This window comes from Globicephala melas, chromosome 1 (genome assembly GCF_963455315.2).
Source record: "Globicephala melas chromosome 1, mGloMel1.2, whole genome shotgun sequence".
Taxonomy (NCBI): Eukaryota; Metazoa; Chordata; class Mammalia; order Artiodactyla; family Delphinidae; genus Globicephala; species Globicephala melas.
In genome coordinates, this window is record NC_083314.1 from 156,651,163 (window position 1) to 156,676,065 (window position 24,903).

A 24,903-nucleotide genomic window follows, 5' to 3' on the forward strand; every position below is an offset into this window, starting at 1 on the left:
GTTTGATTACTATGTGTCTCGGTGTGTTTCTCCTTAGGTTTATCCTGTATGGGACTCTCTGCACTTCCTGGACTTGGGTGGCTATTTCCTTTCCCATGTTAGAGAAGTTTTCGACTATAATCTCTTCAAGTATTTTCTTGGTCCTTTCTCTCTTTCCTCTCCTTCTGGGACCCCTATAATGCAAATGTTGTTTAGTTTAATGTTGTCCCAGAGGTCTCCTAGGCTGTCTTCATTTTTTTTCAGTCTTTTTTCTTTATTCTGTTCCACAGCAGTGAATTCCACCATTCTGTCTTCCAGGTCACTTATCCATTCTTCTGCCTCAGTTATTCTGCTATTGATTCCTTCTAGTGTATTTTTCATTTCAGTTATTGTATTGTTCATCTCTGTTTGTTTGATCTTTAATTCTTCTAGGTGTTTGTTCTTTAATTCTTCTAGGTCTTTGTTAAACATTTCTTGCATCTTCTCGATCTTTGCCTCTATTCTTTTTCTGAGGTCCTGGATCATCTTCACTATCATTATTCTAAATTCTTTTTCTGGAAGGTTGCCTATCTCCACTTCATTTAGTTGTTTTTCTGGGGTTTTATCTTGTTCCTTCATCTGGTACATAGTCCTGTGCCTTTTCATCTTGTCTGTCTTTCTGTGAATGTGGTTTTTGTTCCACAGGCTGCAGGACTGTCCTTCTTCTTGCTTCTGCTGTCTGCCCTCTGGTGGTTGAGGCTATCTAAGAGGCTTGTGAAAGCTTCCTGATGGGAGGGACTGGTGGTGGGTATAGCTGGGTGTTACTCTGGTGGGCAGGACTCAGTAAAACTTTAATCTGCTTGTCTGCTGATGGGTGGGGCAGGGTTCCCTCCCTGTTGGTTGTTTGGCCTGAGGCAACCCAGCACTGGATCACACCAGACTCTTTTGTTGGGCTAATGGCGGACTCTGGGAGGGCTCACGCCAAGGAGTACTTCCCAGAACTTCTGATGCCAGTGTCCTTGTCCTCACGGTGAGACATAGCCAGCCGCTGCCTCTGCAGGAGACCCTCCAACACTAGCAAGTAGGTCTGGTTCAGTCTCCTATGGGGTCACTGCTCCTTCCCCTGGGTCCCGATATGCACACTACTTTGTGTGTGCCCTCCAAGAGTGGAATCTCTGTTTCCCCCATCCTGTCGAAGTCCTGTAATCAAATCCTGCTATGCTTCATAGTCTGATTCTATAGGAATTCCTCCTCCCGTTGCTGGACCCCCAGGTTGGAAGCCTGATGTGGGGCTCAGAACCTTCACTCCATTGGGTGGACTTCTGTTGTGTAAGTGTTCTCCAGTTTGTAAGTCACCCACCCAGCAGTTATGGAATTTGATTTTATTGTGATTGTGCCCCTCCTACCATCTCATTGTGGCTTCTCCTTTGTCTTTGGATGTGGGGTATCTTTTTTGGTGAGTTCCAGTGTCTTCCTGTCAATGATTGTTCAGCAGTCAGTTTTGATTCCCGTGCTCTCGCAAGAGGGAGTGAGAGCATGTCCTTCTACTCTGCCATCTTGAACCAGTCTCTCCCTATGGCCGTTTTTCAATTGGCTTGTTTGTTTTCTTGATGTTGAATTGTATGAGTTCTTCATATATTTTGGATATCAACCCCGTGTTGGATATATCATTTGAAAACATCTTTTTCCATTCAGTAGGTGGCCTTTTCCTTTGTTGATAGTTTTCTTTGCTGTGCAAAAGCTTTTTAGTTCTATGTAGTCTCGTTTGTTTATTTTTGCTTTTGTTTACCTTGCCTGAGGAGACATATCCAAAAAAATATTGCGAAGACTGATATTAAATATCAGACTGCCTGTGTTTTCTTCTAGAAGTTTTATGGTTTCAGGTCTTACATTTTAGTCTTTAGTCCATTTTGAGTTTATTTTTGTATGTGGTGTGAGGACATCTTTTCCCCATTGTATATTCTTGCCTCCTTTGTTGTAGATTAATTGCCTGTTTAAGTATGAGTTCATTTCTGGGCTCTCTATTCAGTTCCATTGATCTATGTGTCTGTTTCTGTGCCTGTACCATACTGTTTTGATTAATGTGGCTTTTTATATAGTTTGAAATCAGAGAGTGTGATACCTCCTGTTTTGTTTTTCTTTTTTAGGATTGTTTTGGCTGGATTACTTGTGAAACTAATAAAGCGTAAGCTTCAGACTTCTACTTGCATGGGCTCCTTCTAAAGCAGTGTATGTACATTTATAATTTTTTTATTTTGTAATTTTAATTTTATATTATTTTTTCCAAAGAACCCCCCTCCCTAATTGTTTAAGCTTCAGGGTACACAAAATCTGTACCTACTCCTGCATAGAGGGCAAAAATGTAGTGAAATCCTATCATGCAGATATAATCATGGTTAATTCTCCAGATGTTTTCCTGTGTAACAATATATTACTTTTTACAAAAATTGGATTGTACTCTATGTAGTATCTGGCAACATTATTTTTTCCCCTTAATATATTTGAGCCTCCCCCACCCCTTTTTTTGACCTGAAAACATTTGATTGAAAGATTTAAATAGTTCAAGCAGAAGTGAAATATAACAGAAGTAAACCAAAAGGAGAAGGACAGTACAGCTAGCACCATGGCACAGGGAGAGGAAAGAGTATGGAGAGCAGGCCTCACTGTTACAGACATGCTGCCTCAGTAACCTATGTATCTGCTTGGTATCACCTAGCACAGCTGTAACTGTACAATTATTTGTGTAATTTTTATTGACCTCAGCCTCCTGCATGACATTTTAAACACTTTGGGATAGGGATGGTGGCCTGATACAGAGTAGGTGTTCAACAGGTATCTGTTGAATAAATCCTTGAGTGTTTGGATGTTGAGGATTGAGTTCAAGGGAATACTGGATGTGGAAATTAGTAGGAACTCAGCCAAGAGTGTCAGATGTCAGAGAATTGTTGGAAGGATGTGTTTTAGCGAGGGTGTTAATGTTGTATCTGGAGAATCAGTAAGGAAGGGTCTACTTAATTCCCAAGTGCTACAGAATGGGCAAGGTGGCATTTTAGAAGGAGATAAATAAATAAATAAATTCTGATAATTTAGAAGGAGAAGATGTGGGTTTAAATCATTTTTGAGGGGGGAATGGGAAGCGAAAATTTTAACCTATAATGGGGCCCCTAGCATAGTACCTGATATATAGTCAATGCTCAGTAAATCATTTTTGATTCTGAATCAGAAACTAGAGATCTGTGTTTGGCCTGGGAGCAGAAGCAAGATGAAACTAAGAAGGGAAAGGAGATTATTTACTTAAGCTGGACAAAACTGAGTTCAGTTATGCAGTGAGCGTGGTTTGGGCTCTGAGATACTTCACCTCGTGGCAAAGCTACTTCTTACACTAGTGGTTGCTTTGAGAGTCAGTGGCAGAGGGGAAGGAATTGGTATATGAGGTAGAGTTGCCATCCCAAATTTCCAGTCCATCCTTTGGGTGGTGTCAATAGATGAATCCATAAGTGACTTCTGGGGAGTCCTCTCCCTCCACTGGGGAGACTCTAGTGCTTTCTCACCATTACACACTGGTGACAAGGGTATGGATATTATGTACATTTGGGCACCAGATCTTCAGCTGCCTTCTATTAACACACAGGAAAGGCATTGGAAACCAATGGTTGTGCCAGAGAGCCGAGGAAAGAGCCATGGCCCAAACACTATAGGGTCATCTGTTTTTCCCTGACATTCATGTCCCTTTCAGGTGGAGGGTGGACCCAGGATAATGGCTGCTGCTCATAATTTGGAAATGGAAGAAGACGTGAATCTAAATAGGGATAGAGAGATGAAAGAAATGCTGGAAGAGGAGAAACTGAGAGCGGACAGGGCAGGTAAAGATCCCTTCAGGCTTAAAAAGGTCCACAGGATTGTCTCAAAATGGATGCTTCCTGAACCGGTGCGAAGAACATACCTGGAAAGAGCTAACTGCCTCCCACCCCCTGTGTTCATCATCTCCATCAGCATTGCTGAGGTAAGCATTCGGGGTGGTGGGCACTGGTGCAAGGACCTCTGGGGGGTTGCACACACACTGCGGCTTTAGATCAGGTCTAGATAAAGACTGAAAAACGTAAGAGGAGAGCTTGGCGATGGCAAGTACAGCACACACAGAACTCGACCTCACCCTCTCCAGAGTTCCCTTCCCAGGTTTTTCTTATGTTCCCAGTCACTTTTAGGCAAGGGTTGAGTTTTATTTTTCAAACAACTCCCCTGCCCAGCAGTGACCACAGTTTTAGTGGTTTCGTTTCATTTTAGTCTGTGGGGACTTTAGAAATCAAATGATTTTGGGCTTGCAAATTGGTTTGATCTCATGAACCAACTTTGATTGATTGGTAAGGTCTATCAGGAGCCATATGTTTAGAAGAATTATAAGTTGCCTCCAGATTTCAGTAGGAAAAAAATGGGATCCTGTAATGATGTCTACTATGGGCAGCATGTAGTGGGTTTCAGACTCTGGTCTAGTGAGCCCTTTTGTTTTCCAGAAAAGAGTGCAAGGCCCAGAGACATGGGGCGATTTGCCCAAGGCCACATACTTAGTTATTTGGCCAGGACTGGGCTTCTCCTGAGCCTTATCTCACCCAGCTTTTTCTCCCACACCATGATGCCTCATAAAGGAATTGACAGAGGATGGCTGCCTGTGGGGTGTGACCTTAGGGCCATTAGGAAGTCATCCTCTTAATTCCCACTGATGCCTCAACTTCCTTATCAGGGACTGTATTAGTCAGGATTCTTTAAAGAAGCAGAACCAATAGGATGTATACACCCCCACACACACACACATTATCTATCTATGTATCTATCATCTATCTACCTACACATGTATATGGAGAGAGAGAGATTGATTTATTTTAAGGAATTGGCTCATGTAATTGTGGAGGCTTGGCAAGTTTAAAATCTACAGGGTAGGGGCTTCCCTGGTGGCGCAGTGGTTGAGAGTCCGCCTGCCGATGCAGGGGACACAGGTTCGTGCCCCGGTCCAGGAAGATCCCACATGCCGCGGAGCGGCTGGGCCCGTGAGCCATGGCCGCTGAGCCTGAGCGTCCGGAGCCTGTGCTCCACAATGGGAGAGGCCGCAACAGTGAGAGGCCCGCGTGCCGCAGAAAAAAAAAAAAAAAAAAAAAAAAAAATCTACAGAGTAGGCCAGGACTGGAGACCTGGGGGTAAGACTTATAGTTGAAGGCCAAAGGCCATTTTTTAAAAAAAATAATTTTATTTATTTAATTAATTTTTTTGGTTGCGTTGGGTCTTAGTTGCGGCATGCAAGGTCTTTTTTTTTGTTGCACCTTGCGGGCTTCTCTCTAGTTGTGGCGCACAGGCTTAGTTGCTCCACGGCATGTGGGATCTTAGTTCCCCAACCAGGGATCAAACCCACGTCCCCTGCATTGGAAGGTGGATTCTTTACCACTGGACCACCAGAGAATTTCCTAATTAAAAAATTTTAAACACATTTGGGAATTCCCTCGCAGTCCAGTGGTTAGGACTCAACGCTTTCACTGCCAGGGGCCCGGGTTTGATCCCTGGTTGGGGAACTAAGATCTGACAAGCCATGTGGCATGGCCAAAAAAAAAGAAAAAATCTTTTTTAAAACAAATTTTTTATTTTGGAATAATTTTAGCTTTACAGAAAATTTGCAGAGATAGTACAGAGAGTTCCTGTATACCCCTGACACAATTTCTCCCATTGCTAATATCTTATATTTCCATAGTACATTTGTCAAAACTAAGAAACTCATATTAGTATATTAGTATTAACTAAACACAGGCTTAATTTGGCCTTTTCCAATTTTTCCATTAGTGTCCTCTTTCTGTCCCTCTTGTACCCTCGAACCCAGGGTATCATGCTGCATTTAATTTTCACATTCCCCCCAGTTTACTCTGATCTGTGACAGTGTCTCAGTCCTTTTTTTGTTTTTTTTTTTGCTTTAAAATATACTGTTTATTTTTTCTCCAATTATAAAAATAATACATTGTCCAAACAGATAGTTTAGAAAACACAAAAATCCACCCAGGAAAATGACAACAAAAGCCCTTTCATTCCACCAGCCAGAGATGAGCACTGCTGGTGTCTGTACAAAGGCACATCTGAGGCCATGTGCCTGGTCCTGGGCTCCGCAGAACTGAGGTTGGGACTGCAGGCCATGAACTTACAGCGAGACACACATAAGAAAGCCAAGCAGGATAAAGGCGGAGTCTTGTCCTCCAACAACTAGAAGCCGTTTCTTCCTCCTCGGCACATGGTGAGGGCCAGCGTCCCAGGCCCCGCAGAGGCCCCCCAGCAGCTGCCAGGGGAGCACAGTCTACCCAGACGCTCTGGAATGATTTTGAAATCTGGAGCAGATTCACGGCTACCCGCGTGCTAATTTCACTCACGGCTTCCAAATCTGCTCCCTGGGCCAGTAGCGGGTGGGGAGAGGGCTCTGGCCGGGGTGCCCGAGGGGCCTGGACACGGGCCATCACTTGCAGAGAAATGCCCGGGAGCCACGCATCTCATGGGGGACTGGCCTGCCAGGACCTCACCACGTATAGACGATGCCTTTAAGTCCGGGCAGAAGACAGAGAACTCACACTAAAAGGAAGGCTGCAGTAAGGCTCCAAAGTTTCTGCACGTAGAGCGGTGGCCTTAAAATCCCCTCCCCTTGGCCATTTTTGATGCTGCAGAGCCCCATCCACCCGGGGACACAGGAAGAGCACGTCCTGGCTCCCTGGGGACAGGGCTGGCCTTTCCTCCTCTCAGCCAGACGCCCACGTCCATGGCCACAGGCGACGCCCCAGGGCTCCACGGGGCACAGCGGGGATCTGCGGGCAGGGACCCCGAGCCTGTGGGTGCGACCGCGGGTTCCAGAGCGGGCACCAGGAGATGGGGGTTGGATTCCCAACTCTGCCGCCCACTGCCCTTGGACCAGGCAGTCTCTTGGGCCTCCGTTTCCTCGACTGTAAAACAGGAATAACGCCCACGTCATGGGCTACTGAAGGGACTAAATAAAACATGAGAAGCAGGTCACAGCACTGGCCCATCTCAAGGGTCAATAAATGTCACAGTACCCATCCCTCTTTCCCATTAACCTGCTTCGTGTCAACCCTGTGGCTCTCATTTTTTAAAAAACTGTCCCTCTGAGCACTGACCAAAGCCTGGGGGGGTTAAATGGGAGGTTTATCCTATCCAGAGCCAACCTGAGTCTATATCCAGCCAGGCCTGCCAGGTGGCGAGAACCCATGAGCCAATGGCCTGGATCCTGGATCAGAGACAGCAGCCCAGCGAGGGCTCTGCCAGGGCTGCGTTCAGACTGGAGAGCAGACAGGACCCAACAAAGGATAGGCTTGTGTGGAGGGGCCCTGTGGGGGGCACCGAGGTGATGCAGGCAGACCTCAGGGGAAGGAAGCCCTTTCACTGGCCAAGCTGGAACCCCCCCTGCAAAACAATGAATCCCCCATCATTGTTTTGCCTTTAATCGTATTTTAAACACTTAACATACGAACATCTGTTCCTTGATGTTTTGTCTGTTCGTCTGTCATCAAAATGAAAGTCCAGAACCTTCTGTGCTAATTTTAAAGTTGGGCTGAACGTTTAATAATGAACAAAGCTGCTTAAATTTCCCTCTAGTTTTGTCTAAGTCTTCGTGAAGTTTATCATAAGTAGGGTCATCATAAGGGAATTTCTGAATCATTGCAATCAACGATTCTAAGACCTTCATCTATTTGCTGTCTTTCTCAGTGAAGCAACCGTGCAGGAGACATCTCCAAGCAAAAGCGAAACCTTCGTAGCACCTGATCTCAGATCCGATTTTACCTCCATGAAACGTGCCATGCTGCCTTCCTTCAATCATACCCAAACTACTTCCTTTTTCATAGCCTTCCTGATACCCTTCCCCGTGAAACCTCTCATCCGCCATCACGATGGCGTCGAATGCGTCCTGACTCCTGACCGTGGCGGCAGCCATCTCGCCCCTGCCCCTGCCCCTGCCCTTACCCCTCACCCCTCGTAAGGGCAGACCTTACGAGGTCTGCCGCCGCAGACCCGCGAGGCTCGTGCACGGACGCACCACTCCTGGGGAGGCGAAGTCCACTTCGCAGTTTCAGTCTTTGCTTTCCATGGCTTTGATAGTCTTGAGGAGTACTGGCCGGGTATCCTGTAGAATGTCCCCCAGTGTGGGATGTCTGATGTTTTTCTCGTGATTAGACTGAAGTTATGGGTTTGAGGGAGGAAGACCACAGAAGTGAAGTACCCTTCTCATCAGATCACGTCAGGTAGCAGAGGACAGGGGACATCCACACGACATCCCTGTGACGTTCACCTTCATCACTTGGCTAAGGTCATGTTTGCCAGGCTTCTCCACTGCAAAGTTACTATTTTTCCCTTTCCCTCCTCTATTCTTCAGAAGCCAGCAGTGACTTAATTTCACATTAAGTTGTAAATGAACGACCAAATAGTGAGTGTGGGAAGATGAGGGCAGTGGGTATTTAAGAGGGGAAAGTGGGTTCGAAAGATTCTTCTTTGCAGTTTGGTCTACAACTGCTCCTGATCGCTGGAGGAAGCGCCCACAGTTGTAGGGTCAGATATATGGCAGGGAATTGAATTCCTGTCATCTTCTGAGCACATGCTAGAGAGTGGCCCTCTTGAGAGCTAATTGTTTGAAACAGAGGTAGTGCCTGTGCGCTTTAACGGGGCCTCTCTCTGCAGAAGGTGTGATTAACGTCTGTGTCTGCCCCTCCCTGTCAGCTGGCAGTGTTTATTTACTATGCTGTGTGGAAGCCGCAGAAACAGTGGATCACCTTGGACTCAGGCATCTTGGAGAGTCCCTTTATCTACAGTCCTGAGAAGAGGGAGGAAGCCTGGAGGTTTATCTCATACATGCTGGTGCATGCTGGGTAAGGACTGACAGTTAAGTCACTGATATCAGAGGTGACTATAAGTCATTGTAACCCCGAGCATTTGTTCGGTGCTTTATTATTATTATTTTTTAAATTTTTTATTTATTATTATTTTTTTTCTTTTGCGGTATGCGGCCCTCTCACTGTTGTGGCCTCTCCCGCCGCGGAGCACAGGCTCAGCGGCCATGGCTCACAGGCCCAGCCGCTCCGCGGCATGTGAGATCTTCCCGGACCGGGGCACGAACCCGTGTCCCCTGCATCGGCAGGCGGACTCTCAACCACTGCGCCACCATGGAAGCCCGGTGCTTTATTATTGATCAGGCACTTTCACGTCCATAATCTTGTTTGAGCCTCATGGCAACCCTAGGAGGCATGTATTACTCCTGCTGTTTCGTGTCTGAGGCTTATGGGATGTAGACTCTTGCTCCGTGTCCCACAGCTAAGTTGTAGAGTGAGGATCTCAACCCATTAGTGCTAACTCTAGGTCCAGTGTACTTTGTATTGCATTGTAACTGCCTAATATTGGTATGTATGTAGGAATATTAATGAAAAGAGAAATCGTTACCAAACCAGAAGTGTGTCCCTCAAGCTGTGTGATGTTGTTAAATGTTCCTTTGAAAATGTGAATCATCAGTGCCATCCTCCACACCTCTGCCAAACACTTAAAAAATTAATTCCTGAGCCTTTCGATGAGTGTATAATAATGTTCATTTAGAATAATACAAGCAATAGGTGATGTGGAGCCTGCCATTTTTGGCAGGTACAGTTTTTAAAAAAAAATTATTTATTTGTTTTTGGCTGCGTTGGGTCTTTGTTGCTGCGTGCGGGCTTTCTCTAGTTGTGGTGAGCAGGGGCTACTCTTCGTTGTGGTGTGTGGGCTTCTCATTGCTGTGGCTTCTCTTGTTGAGGAGCACAGGCTCTAGGTGCTCAGGCTTCAGTAGTTGTGGCTCACAGGCTCAGTAGTTGTGGCTTGCGGGCTCTAGAGCGCAGGCTCAGTAGTTGTGGTGCATGGGCTTAGTTGCTCCGTGGCATGTGGGATCTTCGCGGACCAGGGCTCGAACCCGTATCCCCTGCATTGGCAGACAGATTCTTAACCACTGCACCACCAGAGAAGTCCCTGCTTACAGTTTCTTAAATGCTAATAGCCTTCTGACCTTGCTCAGAATCCGTGATTCACCATGCGCACTGCAGACAGTGAGCAGCTCGCTGCTGGCCCCTCCTCTCTGGTGGGCTCCTGGGGTTTCAGATGAGGCCAACTTCATGTATGCAACCTACCCAGCCCTGGACCTTGAAAGATAACTCTGGCCAGTGGCTAAATAGGGATCCATGGCAGGACACAGGGCTCAGAGGCATGACAAGTTAGGGACAAAATCACCAATTGCCCCATTTCTGTGGATACTTCCACACTTTAGTTTTCCATTTAACAAGTATGTTTGAAGCGAATGTGGCTTCTGCACTCAAAGACTTTAAAATTATAAGGGGGAGCAGTCAGTTAAATTGTAATGCAAGGCAGTATAGTATTACAGTATACTGTAGTTATTTAACCTCTTTGTGCCTCAGTTTCCACATCTCTAAAATGGGGTAATAGTACCTACCTCATAAGGTTGCTGTGATTAAATGAGACAACGGTTTTAACAATTTTTACAGCATCTGACACATATAGTAAGGTGCTCAAAAAGAATTCGCAAGGCTGTGTAAGACATGTCACATATGGGGTTGTATAAATTAGGGATGCTTTTGGATGCAAGTGACAAGAAAATGTAACAGGGGCCTAAACAAATGTAGGTAAATCTTTTGCCCATATAAGAAGCCCAGCGGTAGCTGGTTGGTTCATCTGTTTAATGAAGCCAGGACTCTTGATCCTGTGCTGACATCTCTGCTTTTCCCTTCGTCTTTCTGTCATGGTTGCAAGTTGGCTGCTGTAGCTCTGCATTCAAAGCAGGAAGGGGGAAGAGGTAGTACCAGGTACTGGTGACATCCATCCCTTTTGTTTAGATAGAGGCTCTCTTAAAAGTCTCCTAGCAGTGTTCTTACCTGCGTCTCATTGGCCAGGACTACATGACCTGGCTACCCCTAGCTAAGAGAGATTGGGAAAATCAATACCAGCTCTTCTACCCTCACTAGAGGAGGTAGACAAGGGATAAAGAAATGGATGTTGGATTAACTACATAAATATAAACAGAAAAAGGGGATGATCAGGATGGGGATGGCTTCACAGATGACATGGATTCAAGCTGGACCTTGAATGGTGCATAGAATTTGGATGAAAAAAATTAGTATTTCTTTTCTGGGTATATGACAGGATCTCAGCATTATGCCACTTCTACTCTAGCTGTTGAGCAGCGGAAAGAGTGCTTGGGGTGATTCTTTGGGGTTTTGTGCTATTAGGCACTTTGTCCTCACACTGTTCCCAGAGGACAGGACGGGATAGCTTTCTTTGAACTTCTTGTTCTAATTCACAAGGTGCACATATTTCAAAAACCTGTTTATGTCTGAGGTCTCCATAAGGTTGGTGTAACTGTCCTGGCTAGGCTGTTCTGTGCTGAATTATGTGTTACGTCTCACGTCTTTGAAGATGGCTTGTACAGTGATAGTTGTGGCTGGATGCACATGTGGCCTAAATGTAAGTAATCTGTTCTGTAGGGTTTGCCCAGAGAACCTTTTCAGTGGTCTGCTGGATATCTTTTAAGTAAATTAGAATTCAAAAACACAATCCCTAAAACTAATATGAAAGCGGCTGCACTTTGTGGAAGATTCAACACCTGTGTTATTTTTTAACTTTTTGGTTTAACCCAAAATCTCTTAAAAAAAATAAAACATTGTGCTACATGGCAAGTAAATTAAGGATTACTGTAATGTGGTAATTTGCTAAATTACATTCAGAGATTCTCCAGAGATGCTTGTGGGGTTTGACAAGTAAAATAATGTGAATTTCACTTAAAAATATTTTTCCCTATTTAAAAAGTATAATAAAAAGCATCTGTACTCAAAAATGTTATATGCCAAATTATGGTACATGGGAGATACCAACTTTAGCTATTGTTACTAGGTAACTTCTTTTTTTTTTATTCTGGTAAACTTAAAAAGAAAAAGCCTTTTTAATGTAGAATTGGGAATGAAGTTTCTCTTCCCATCTCTGTTTCATTAAAGACTATCCTGAACTTGCAAGACAGGTTGTTTAAAAATCTATTGAAATTTTGGGGCTTCCCTGGTGGCGCAGTGGTTAAGAATCCGCTTGCAAACGCAGGGGACACGGGTTCGAGCCCTGGTCCAGGAAGATGCCGCGGAGCAACTAAGGCCATGCACCACAACTACTGAGCCTGTGAGCCACAATTACTGAGCCCGCGTGCCACAACTACTGAAGCCCGCACACCTAGAGCCCGTGCTCCACAACAAGAGAAGCCACCACAATGAGAAGTTCACGCACTGCAAGGAAGAGTAGACCCTGCTCCCCGCAACTAGAGGAAGCCCGCGCTCAGCAACAAAGACCCAATGCAGCCCAAAAAAAAAAAAATCTATTAAAATAGACTCAACATGAGTGAATTAGTATTTTCTCAGTACTACTATGCAACCAAAACAAAAGCATATGCCGAAGCTGACATATCATGGCAGTTGTCATCTAAACCCCGTAACTGCAAGCTTATTTTCCTTAAAGAAGCCTCATTGCTCTTTGTTTGACATTATCAGTAATTGTTGTAAAACAGAGCTTATAAAATAAATGTATACTTCTGGGACTTCCCTGGCGGTGCAGTGGTTGAGACTCCACACTTGCACTGCAGGGGGCACGGGTTCGATCCCTAATCCGGAAACTAAGATCCCACATGCCTCACAGTGCGGCCATAACAAAAAATAAGTGTACTTCTAAAATGTCCTTTTATCTGCTTTACATATTGAGGCTTCGTGTAAGATTTTATTTTGTTAAAAAGTCGCCTAAAAAAATTGGAAAGTGGAATTCAAGTTAAGCAAGTTCTTAACTAGAAACAACACATCAATGCCTGTTAATCTCCCAAGGAAATAACTGCCTGGGCTAGTCATAATATTTGACAACTGTGTTTGTCTCTGCAGAGTTCAGCACATCCTGGGGAATCTTGTTATGCAGCTCGTTTTGGGTATCCCCTTGGAAATGGTCCACAAAGGCCTCCGCGTGGGGCTGGTGTACCTGGCAGGAGTGATTGCAGGTTAGTGTTCTGAATGCAACACAGAATCAACACCTCTGGACTCTTAGGAGGTAATAAACAAAGGTAATAAACATTTTTTTAAAAATAAATTTTATTTATTTATTTTGGCTGCGTTGGATCTTCGTTGCTGCCCACGGGCTTTCTATAGTTGCGGGAGCAGGGGCTCCTCACCGCGGTGGCTTCTCTTGTTGTGGAGCACGGGCTCTAGGCACGCCGGCTCAGTAGTTGTTTCTCACGGGCTTAGTTGCTCCGTGGTATGTGGGATCTTCCCGGATCAGGGCTTGAACCCATGTCCCCTGCATTGGCAGGCAGATTCTTAACCACTGCGCCACCGGGGAAGCCCAGTAATAAACATTTAAATCAAGATTTATTGCATTCCTCATATGTGCTAGGGTACTTGATAAGTTTAGAAATATGTTAATTAGAGATAAGATAAGCGTATAGAGAGGTCTTTGTGCTCATTCTCAGGTACCTCACAGTCAGACAGGGTTTTGTGCCATTGGAAACTGAGTAGTTTGGTGTTCAGGTGTATATATTGGATAAAGGACTAAAGCCAGAAGGTCCTTATTTGTCAAGACTAATGATTTGGGGAAATAAGGTGATCAAGATTGCATTTAAGGAAGATAACTTCAAGAGAATGTTGAGAATAGCTAAAGGGACCCAAAGACTGGGTAGGGACTATCACCCTGGGACTAGTGGCATATGCCAATGATCTCTCATACTGGGTGTGCCAAAGATGATTCATTAGGGTGTGGGCAGAAAATATTAGAACTCCTATTTATCCATTTATTTCTTAGAAACTTTAAAAAATTAAACTTTTTATTTTGAGATAATTATAGATTTACACTGTAAGAAATTAAGTACCTAGAGGTTCCATGTACCCTTTAACCAGTTACCCACAATGGTAACAGCTTGCAAAACTATAGTACAGTATCCTAATCAGGACATCTACACTGATACAAAGTAAAATATTTCCAACACCATAAAGATTCCTCACAGTTGCATTTTTACAGCCATACCCTCTTCTCTCCCACCCCTTACATGTTCCTTTACCCCTAGCAACCACTAATCTGTTGTGTCTATCATTTTCTCACTTCAAGAATGTTATATAAATAGAATAATACAGTATATAGCCATTCAGGATTAGCCTTCTTCACTCAGCATAAGTCTCTGGAAATTCATGTAGGTTGTTGCATGTTTCAATAGTTCATTTTTATTGCTGAGTAGTATTCCATGGTGTGGATGGAAAAGCACCACAAGTTTAATCCTTCACTCATTGGAGGACATTCCAGTTTTGGGCTATTACAAATAAGGTTGCTATAAACATTTGTGTACAGGTTTTTGCAAACATAAGTACAGTTTTGTGAACATGAGTTTTCATTTCTCTAGGATAAATGTCCAAGAGCAAGTTGGTTGGGTTGTATGGTAGTTGTATATTCAGTTTTTTAAGAACCAGCCAAAGTGTTTTTCAGAATGGCTGTTTCATTTTACTTTCCTCCCAGGTTTGTATAAGTGATTCAGTTTTCTGCATCCTCACCAGCATTTGTGACTATTTTTAATTAATTAATATTTTTGGCTATGTTGGGTCTTTGTTGCTGCTCGTGGGCTTTCTCTAGTTGCCGTGAGCAGGGGCTACTCTTTGTTGTGGTGTGCAGGCGTCTCATTGCATTGGCTTGTCTTGTTGCGGAGCACGGGCTCTAGGCACGTGGGCTTCAGTAGTTGTGGCACACGGACTCAGTAGTTGTGGTGCATGGGCTTAGATGTTCTGCAGCATGTGGGATCTTCCCAGACCATAGCTCGAACCCATGTCTCCTGCATTGGCAGGCAGATTCTTAACCACTGCACCACCAGGGAAGTCCCAGTCACTATTTTTAATTTTAGCTGTGCTCACACATGTGTGATCTCATCATGGTCTTAATTTGCATTTCTCTAATGGCTAATGATGTTGAACATCTCTTCATGGGCTTATTCGCCATCTGTGTATCCTCTTCAGTGAAATGTCTGTTCATGTCTTTTGCCCACTTTCTAAATAATTAGATTTTTTTTAACTGTTGAATTTTGAGAGTTCTTCATATATTCCAGATCCCAGTCCTTTATCAAATATGTAGTTTACAGATATTCTCTTTAATCTGTAGCTTGTGTTTTCATTGTCTTAACAGGGTCTTTCACAGAGCAAATGTTTTTAATTTTGATGAATTCCAGTTTATCAATTTTTCCTTTTATGAATCGAGCTTTTGGTGTCATGTCTAAGAACCCTTCACCGAGCCCTGTTTTGAATATTTTCTCCTATGTTATCTTCTAAAGTTATGTTTTGCACTTTACATTTAAGTATGTGATCCGTTTGAGTTGGTTAGTTTTTGTATAAAGTGTGATGTTTAGATTTTCTTTTTGTTTGTTTATTTGCCTATGGATATCCAAATACTCTGGAATAATCTGTTGAAAAGACTATTCTTCCTTCACCGAGTTGCTTTTATACCTTTGTCAAAAATCAGTTGGCTGTAGTTTTTTTTGTTTTTTTTTAAATAAATGTATTTATTTATTTTTGGCTGTGTTGGGTCCTCATTGCTGTGCGCAGGCTTTCTTTAGTCGTGGCGAGCAGGGGGCTACTCTTCGTTGCGGTGCATGGGCTTCTCATTGTGGTGGCTTCTCTTGTTGCGGAGCACGGGCTCTAGGTGCACGGGCTTCAGTAGTTGTGGCTCATGGGCTCTAGAGTGCAGGCTCAGTAGTTGTGGCGCACGGGCTTAGATGCTCCGTGGCACTTGGGATCTTCCCGGACCAGGGCTCGAACCTGTGTCCCCTGCATTGGCAGGCGGATTCTTAACCACTGCGCCACCAGGGAAGCCCTGGCTGTAGTTTTGTGGAACAATTTCTGGGTTCTCCTTTTTGTTTCATTGATCAATGTGTCTACCCCTCCACCAATACCACATAGTCAGTACCACTGTAGCTATATTTTAAGTCCTGGAATCAGTGAGAGGGATTCCTCTGATTTTTTGCTCATTTTAAAGATTACTTTATGCATTTTTCTTTTACATAAAGATGGGTGTCTAATTTTCTTTTTTTCTGTGATAACAAAAAGCTTTCAGTAGTAAGCTACTTAACAGATGTTGCTGAAAAGACAAACACAAAATATGTCTCTTCAAAGACATAATAGTATATTTCTCTTAAGGAGTGATAATGTAACTACTTTTCCAAAGATACTCATGCTATGAAAGGGGCATTTTGAAAACTGGTCAATGGGAATCATTCCATAATTATGTGATTTTGCTCCTGAAGAAGATGCAATAACTCTCACAAGTTCACACTTAAAAAGCCAGGAAACAATTTTCTCAACTGATTTACAATTTCTCAGTGAAGAGTTTTAGCGGGTTTTAAACTTATTGACTGTAACACTTTCTGATTAGTTTGCAAGAACACATGACTGATGTTAGGGAAGGTGGGAATTAATAGCCACGTGACAACAAAATTTTTGCATAATTGGAATAAGTGTAGGTAATGATGCAGTTCTTCCATTTGAAACTGGACATTGTTTTTAAATTTTATATTTTGGTAATGACAGTGATTAAGAGAAAACTTCCGTGGAAAATAATTGAACTTAGAAGTATGTCTTTGCATTTCTGTGTCATGATATTTAACCAGGATTTTTAAAAATAATGAAGCTTATTTAATAACACTGCTCATTGAAAGATTTTCTTTTTAAAGAATATTTTTTAGAGCAGTTTGGGGTTCACAGCAAAACTGAGAGGATGCTACCGAGATTTCCCATTCATCCCCTGCCCCCACACAGGCACAGCCTCCTCCATTATCGACAGAATGGTACACTCGTTACAACTGATTAACCTGCATTGATGTATCACAATCAACCAAAGTCCATGAAAACTAGGGTTCACCCTTGGTATTGTACAGTCTATGGTTTTGGACAAATGTATACTGACATGTATCCATCATCACAGTATCATACAGAGTAACTTCACTGTCCTAAAAATCCTCTATGATCCACCCATTCATCCTTCCCCATCCCCCAACCCCTGGCAACCACTGATCTTTTTACTGTCTCCATCGTTTTCCTTTTCCAGAATGTCATACAATTGGAATGTCATATAATTGGAATCATACAGTATGTAGCCTTTTCAGATTGGTTTCACTTAGTAATATGCATTTAAGCTTCCTCCATGTCTTCTTATTGCTTGATAAGAATTTTTTATATCATTAATGAAGTAAAAATAATTTAAAAATGTTGTGTAACCAATATAGCCCATCCTTTAAAATTCTGTTTTTGTGTTTTTAAACACATATACATGTAGTGGTACATATACATGTAATTTATAAGTGAATATACCTATACTGCAGCGGTACCTATACATGTCATTTGTAAGTGAATTTACCTATACTGCAGTGGGTAGTTGTATTAGTTTCCTAGGGCTGCCACAGACTGGATGGCTTAAAACGGTAGAACTGCATTGTCTCCCAGTTCTGGAGGCTAGAAGCCTGAATCCAGGTGTCAAGGGCCATGCTCCCTCCGGAACCTATGTGGGAGAACCTGTCCTTGCCTCTGCCCGGCTTCTGGTGGTGGCCATCAGTCTTTGGGGTTCCTTGCCTTGCAGCTGCAGCATTTCAACCTCTGCCTCCATTGTCATATGGCGTTCTCCCTTCATGTGTCCCTGTCTCCTCCGCTTATAAGGACACAGTCATGTTGGTTTAGGGGCCCACCATACTCCAATATGACCTCGTCTTAACCAGTCACATCTGCAACAATCCTATTTCTACATAAGGTCACAGTCCGAGGTGCTGGGGGGTTAGGAGTTCAACATATTTGGCGGGGGTGGGTGGGTGGGACACACCATCTGACCCATGGTGGTGCTCAAAATTTTGCCCATCACAACTGTGCCTGCTTCCCAGAGCAGGGGGGACAGAGAGCAGGAAACCATCATGAGACATGGTAAAGAGATGGGCTTGGCCAGGCTTAGTGATGCAGCTCCCCATTCTACCTCCCTCCTACCTCTGTGGATCCTGTTCTCCCACCTCCTCCTTCTGTCCCTGCACACACCCGTATTTCCTGGCTCCAGCTCCTATACCTGCTTCTCCCACAGCTTGATTTCAGCCTGTGGAATCAGCTCTGCCCCAGTTTCAGAGTAGAGAGAGAGGAGAGAACGTGAATAACCTGTTCACATCCTCGGCCCATTTTTGCAATAACTTTTGGCAGGCATCTCTTTGCCATGCGAGTCTCTCCTTCACGCTGCTGCTTGTCACCTTCCTCAAACACAGATTAGATCATATTACACCCTTGCGAAAACATTTACAGTGGCCGATAGAAAGCTGAAATGTCCAAGATTGCTCTGCGTTACCCTCCACTGTCTGGCCCCACTGCCTTTCATTCTTTTCTTCTTCTCCTCCTTCTCCTTCTTTTTTAAGGAAGAATAAACTTCTTTATTATGTTTTAAAAAAAGAAATTATATATGAAGAGGTTAGAGGGAGACGAGGTAAAATGTTTTTAAAATCACTTTTGAGGTGTGATTGACATACAAAATTTTGTACGTATTTAATGTATACAACTTGATGCATTTGGACATAAGTATACACCCGTGAACTCATCACCACATTCTATGCTGCAAACATATCTATCACCTCTGGAAGTTTCTTCCTGCTCAGTGTCTTTCTTGCTTTGCTTTTTTTTTTTTTCAATGAGGGAAGCAGTAATACTTTATTTTTACCTTTTGACCCCTATCATCCATTTCTCCCATTGCTTTGCTTTTTTCCCAGATTCCTTCATATGTAACATCATTTTAGTTTCCCTGCCCTTGCTCCTGGCAAAGTGTGGTCTTGAATTAGCAGTATTGGTATCAACTGGGACCTTGTTAAAATGCAGAATTTTGAGCCCCAGGCCAGACCTACTAACTTGCATTTGAACAAATCCACACGTGATTAGTAAAGATGGAGGAGCGCCGGCCTGCACTCCGCTCAGGGTCCCCCAACCTGACTGACGGTCAGAAGCACCTGGAGAGCTTGTTACAACTAAAGTTATTCAGATTCCACCCAGATCTACTGAATCAGAATCTCTGAGAACATGGCCCTAGGATCTGTGTTCTTTTGTTTTTCTGTTTAGTGAGGTATAATTGACATATAATAACTGCTGATGTTTTGATATGTGTATATAACCATGAAACTATCACCACAGTCAAGGTAGTGATTGTTACTCTCCGCCACATTTTCCGGTAACCTGTTGGAATCTCACCTTCCTGCCTCTCCCTGTCCTTCCCTCACCTTCCCCGGGCAACCACTGATTATCATAGGTTCAGCTGTATTTTCTAGAATTTTATATAAATGGAATCATGGAGTATTCTTTTTTTTTTTTGTCACTTCTGTTATTCAGCATAATTGTTCTGAGGTTTGTCTATGTTGTTGTGTGTATGAATAGTTGATTCCTTTTTGTTGCTGAGTAGTATTTCATGGTGGGAATATACAGCAATTTGTTTATCCATTCTCCTGTTGATGGACATTTGGGTTGTTTCCAGTTTGGGGCTATTACAGATGAAGCTACTATGAACACTGGTGTACAGTCTTCGTGTGGACAAATGTTTTCAGTTCTCTTGGGTAAATACCTAGGAATAGAATGGCTGGATTCTATCATGGGGTTACATTTAGCTTTTAAGAAACTACCAAACTTTTAAAATAGCTTTACTGTGATATAATTCATATACCATACAGTTCACCCATTTAAACTGTATAATTCAATGTTTTAAAATTAATTTACAGGGTTATGCACTCTTTATCACAATCTAAATGTAGAATATTTTTGTGCCCCAAAGAAACCCTGTGCCCATTAGCAGTCACTCCCCACTCCTCACCCCAGATCCCTTCCCCAGCCTTAGACAACCACTAATCTACTTTCTGTCTCTTTAGGTTTACCCATTCTGCACATTTCATAGAAATGGAATCATAAAGTTTGATCTTTTTTGACTCTTTTTTCCACTTAGCATAATGTTTTCATCCTTCATCCATGTTGGAACATGTATAAGTACTTCATTCCTTTTTATTGCTGGATACATTCCATTGTATGGATATACCACATTTTCTTTATCCATTCACCATTTGCTGGACATTTGGGTTGTTTTCACTTTTTGGCTATTATGAATAATACTGCTATAAACACTTGTGTACAAGTTTTTGTGTGGATCTCTTGTGTATATACCTATGAGTGGAATTACTAGGTCACATGGTAACAAAGTGGTACCATTTTACATCCCCACCATAAGTTCCAGTTCCTCCATATACTCATCAACACTTGCTATGGTCAGTCTTTTAATTTTAGCCAATCTGTTGGGTATATAAAGGTATCTCATTGGGTTTAAATTTGCATTTCCTAATGAGAATGAGGGTGAACATCTTTTAATGTGCTCAATTGCTATCCATATATCTTCTTCGGTAAAGTATCTGTTTAAATCTTTTGCCCATTTAAAAATTGAATTACGGGGACTTCCTGGTGGTGCAGTGGTTAAGACTCTGAACCCAGGGGGCCTGGATTCGATCCCTGGTCAGAGAATTAGGTCCCACATGCATGCCGCAACTAAGGGTTTGCCTGCCACAGCTAAGGAAGCCCACATGCTGCAACTAAGGAGCCTGCCTGCTGCAACTAAGACCCAGCGCAACCAAATAAAAAAAAATTGAATTGCATTCCTTTACATTCCTTATTATATATTATTATTACAATTTCTTTTTTTTTTTGGCTGCATTGGGTCTTCATTGCTGCATGTGGGCTTTCTCTAGTTGTGGCGAGCAGGGGGATTCTCTTCATTGCAGTACACGGGCTTCTCATTGTGGTAGCTTCTCTTCTTGCAGAGCATGGACTCTAGGCACTTGGTCTTCAGTAGTTGCAGCATGCGGGCTCAGTAGTTGTGGCATGCAGGCCCTAGAGTACGTGGGCTTCAGTAGTTGTGGCACGTGGGCTCATGGGCTCTAGAGCACAGGCTCAGTAGTTGTGGCACACGGGCTTAGTTGCTTTGCGGCATGTGGGATCTTCCCGGACCAGGGATTGAACCCTTGTCCCCTGCATTGTCAGGAGGATTCTTAGCCACTGTGCCACCAGGGAAGTCCCTATTAAAAGTTCTTTATCACATATGTGACTTACAAATATTGCCTTCTAGTTTGCTGCTTGTCTTTTCATTCTCTTAACAGTATCTTCTGAAGAGTCAAATTTTTGAATTTTGATTAAGTATAATTTATCAGTTTTTAAATTTTAGGAATTATGCTTTTAGTGTCATATTTAAGAAATTTTGCCTAGCCCAAGGTCACAAAGATTTTCTCTGTGTTTTGTTCTAGAAGTTTTAAAATCTTAGGCTTTACATCTAGGTATACGATCCATTTTTATACATGGTGCAAGGTATGGATTGAAGTGTCACTTTTTTGAATGTAAATGTCTAACTGTTCCAGCATCATTGGTTGAGAAGACAATCCTTTCTTTACTGAATTGCCTTGCGTCTTGTCAGAATCAATTGTCCATATATATGTGGGTTTATTTCTGGACTTTCTGTTGTGTTTCCCTCATACATTTGTATATATTTACACCAATACCATACTGTCTTGATTACTGTAGTTTTCTATTAAGTCTTGAAATTGGGATGTGTCAGTGCTCCAACTCTGCTCTTTTTCAAAGTTGGTTTGGTTATTCTAGGTCCTTTGCATTTCCATGTGAACTTTAGAATCAGTTTGTCAATTTCTACAAAAAAGTCTACTGGGATTTTGATTTGGATTGCAATGAATCTTTAGATCAACTTGGGGAGAATTGACATTTTAACAATATCGGAGTCTTCCAACCCATGAACAAGGTATAGATTTCTATTTATTTAGGTCTTTCAAAATTCCTTTCAACATCTTTTTTAGTTTTCAGTGTTTAGGTCTTGCACATTTTTGGGGTCAGATTTATTTCTATATTTCATATTTTTGATGTACTGTAAATGGTACTATTTTTAAAATTTCTATGTCTGATTTTTCATTGCTATTACATAGAAATACAGTTGAGTTTTCGTATATTGATCTTGTATCCTCCAACCTTGATAAGTTCACTTATTATTCCTAGTAGTTAGTCTAATAGTTTAACTGTTAAACAATGAACTTCTAAAGAGATTTAAATAATAACAAAATCTTGTATATTTGCCCACATCCTTACCATTTCTAATGCTCTTCATTCCTTTGTGTAGCTCCATATTTCCATCTGATATCTTTTTTTGTCTTCTTGAGAATTTCCTTTAACATTTCTTTTAGCATGGGTCTGTTAGTCATCAATTCTTCCAGCCTCTGTATGTCTGAAAAAAAAATCTTCATTTTGCCTTCATTGTTGTAATATATTTTATTAGGTTTGGAATTATAGCTTGACAGTATTTTTCTTTCAGTACCTTAAAATGTTGTTTTCTCATTTGCATTGTTTCCAATGAGAAATCTGTTGTCATCCTTACCTTTGTTCCTCAGTATGAAGCATGTCTTTTTGTTCTGGATGCTTTTAAGAATTTTAACTGTTTTGAGAATGTGATTTTGTTATGCCTTGGTGTGCTTTTCTTCACGTCTCTTGTGTTTGGGATTTGTTGAGGTTCGTGGATCTGTGGGTTTATAGTTTTCATAAAACTTTGGAAAAACTTTGGTCATAATTTCTTCAAGTATTTTTTTCTGTATCTGCTTTCATTCCTCTTTTCTGGGGACTCCAATTATGTATTTATTATTATACATATCAGAAGACTGCTTGAAATTGACCTATAGCTCATTAATGCTGTATGCATTTTAAAAAATATTCTTCTCTGTGTGTTTTATTTTGGATAGTTTTATTGCCATGTCTTCATGTTCACTAATCTATTCTTCTGCAATGTCTAATTAGCCAATCAACTGAACAAGTTTATGTTTTCATTTTAGACATTGTAGTTTTCATCTTTAGAAGTTTGATTTGAGCCTGTTTCATTTCTTATATAGTGCTATTTAACTTTTGAACATAGAGAATATAGTTGTAATAATTATTTATTGCCCTTACTTGCTAAATCTTACACCTGTGTCAGTTTTGGTAGGTTTTTATTTTTTTTAATTGAGGTATAGTTGATTTACAATATTGTGTTAGTTTCAGGTGTACAGCAAAGTGATTCAGATATATACATATATATATATATATATTTTTTTCCAGATTCTTTTCCCTTATAGGTTACTACTAGATATTGAGTATATTTCCCTGTGCTATACAGTAGGTCCTTGTTGGTTATCTATTTTATATATAATAGTGTGTATATGTTAATCTCAAACTCCTAATTTATCCCTCCCCCCCTTCCCTTTTGATAACCATAAATTTGTTTTCTATGCCCGTGCGTCTATTTCTCTATTGAAAATAAGTTCATTTGTATCATTTTTTAAAGATTCCATATAAAGCAGAAACTAACACACCATTGTAAAGCAATTATACTCCAATAAAGATGTTAAAAAAAAGATTCTACATATAAGTGATATATTATATTTGTCTTTCTGTCTAGCTTACTTCATGTAGTATGATAATCTCTATGTCCATCCATGTTGCTGCAAATGGCATTGTTTTCATTCTTTTTTTATGGCTGAGTACTATTCCATTGTGTATGTATACCACTTCTTTTTTTTTTTTTTTTTAACCTCATCTTCTTTATCCGTTCATCTGTCGATGGACATTTAGGTTGCTTCCATGTCTTGGCTATTGTAACTAGTACTGCAGTGAACATTGCCGTGCATATATGTTTTCAAGTTATAGTTTTCTCCAGATATTTGCCTAGGAATGGGATTGCTGGATCATATATGGTAACTCTTCTTTTAGTTTTGATAGGTTTTTTTGTCTGTTTGTTTTTGTTTTTTGTTTTCTGGCTGTGCCACGTGGCTTGTGGGATCTTAGTTGCCCAACCAGGGATTGAACCAAGGCCCTCAGCAGTGAGAGCTTGGAGTTCTAACCACTGGACCGCTAGGGAATTCCCAGGTTTGTTAGGTTTTAATTGATTTTTTTCACTTCATTATGGGTCATACTTTCCTGCTTCTTTGCATGTCTGACAATTTTTGTCTGGATGCTAGACATTTTATCTTTGGATGGTGGATATTATTATATTCCTATAAACATTCCTTAGATTTGTTCTGTAACTCAGTTAAGTTACTTGGAAGCAGTCTGAACTCTATAGTTGCCTGGATCTATATGGACCTAGACTCTAGACTCTATCTCATCAACTTAAAGTTTACTGTGATCTGCCTAGGTTCCCCCTTCATGTACTGCAGCCTACAGTCTCTCTCAAGGCAGTAAGCTGGGCAATTAGTCAACTCATCTTATTTATTTCTTGTTTCTCAGGATTCACTGTCCTTTGTTATCTGATGTCCAGTATCTTGAAGACCATTGTTTCGTGTATTTTGTCCACTACTTTCAGCTGTTTCAAGCAGGAGGAAAAATTTTATCCTTGGCACTTCTCTGTGGCCAGAAGTGGACATCTGTATTTTAAAAATAAATTTCTCATGATTAAGACACAACCACCTCAGCCCTAGTTTGTAGGTTAACATTTGAAAACCACTGCTTTAATCCTAATGGACTACTTCTCACTGATCTTCAGTCATCCATATAACTTTGTTTCTATGTCTTTGCTATTCCAGATCCCCAAGTCCTGACCTTCTTCCCCCTTGTTTTCCCTGTCCAATCTTAAAGGGTCTTCAGAGTTTAATCAAAATGCTGTCTCCCTCCTCTCAGAGTAGCAGGGCTTCCACCTCTCTGCTGAGAAAGTCGTTCTTCCCTAAATGCTTCCATAGCAAATTTATTACATTAAAAAAAATCATCGTAGTTGTTATATTCTGCATTTTATGATAACCGTTTGCTCATCCATTTGTAAGATTCCTAAGGTCAGACA

At 41.8% G+C, this 24,903-nt stretch overlaps 1 protein-coding gene, 1 long non-coding RNA gene and 1 pseudogene across 4 annotated transcripts in view; 1 reads left to right on the forward strand and 2 right to left on the reverse strand.

The window, feature by feature from the left end:
• RHBDL2 (rhomboid like 2) overlaps positions 1 to 24,903 on the forward strand; it is a 63,107-nt gene that overhangs the window by 23,493 nt on the left and 14,711 nt on the right. For all 3 annotated transcript variants that reach the window (XR_009565755.1, XM_030868526.2, XM_030868576.2), the window contains exons 2-5: positions 2,106 to 2,187; positions 3,695 to 3,961; positions 8,704 to 8,852; positions 12,921 to 13,033. Coding sequence is in view for 2 of the 3 variants with exons in the window: in XM_030868526.2 (XP_030724386.1) it covers positions 3,716 to 3,961; positions 8,704 to 8,852; positions 12,921 to 13,033 (508 nt within the window). In the remaining variant the exon portion in view is untranslated. The remainder of the gene's footprint in view (positions 1 to 2,105; positions 2,188 to 3,694; positions 3,962 to 8,703; positions 8,853 to 12,920; positions 13,034 to 24,903) is intronic.
• Positions 6,930 to 24,903, reverse strand: part of LOC138842687 (uncharacterized) — a 45,773-nt gene continuing 27,799 nt past the window's right edge. The window contains exon 3 of the long non-coding RNA XR_011377450.1: positions 6,930 to 6,961. This is a non-coding gene — a long non-coding RNA (uncharacterized lncRNA). The remainder of the gene's footprint in view (positions 6,962 to 24,903) is intronic.
• On the reverse strand, positions 7,499 to 7,924 carry LOC115866781 (protein LTO1 homolog pseudogene; annotated as a pseudogene).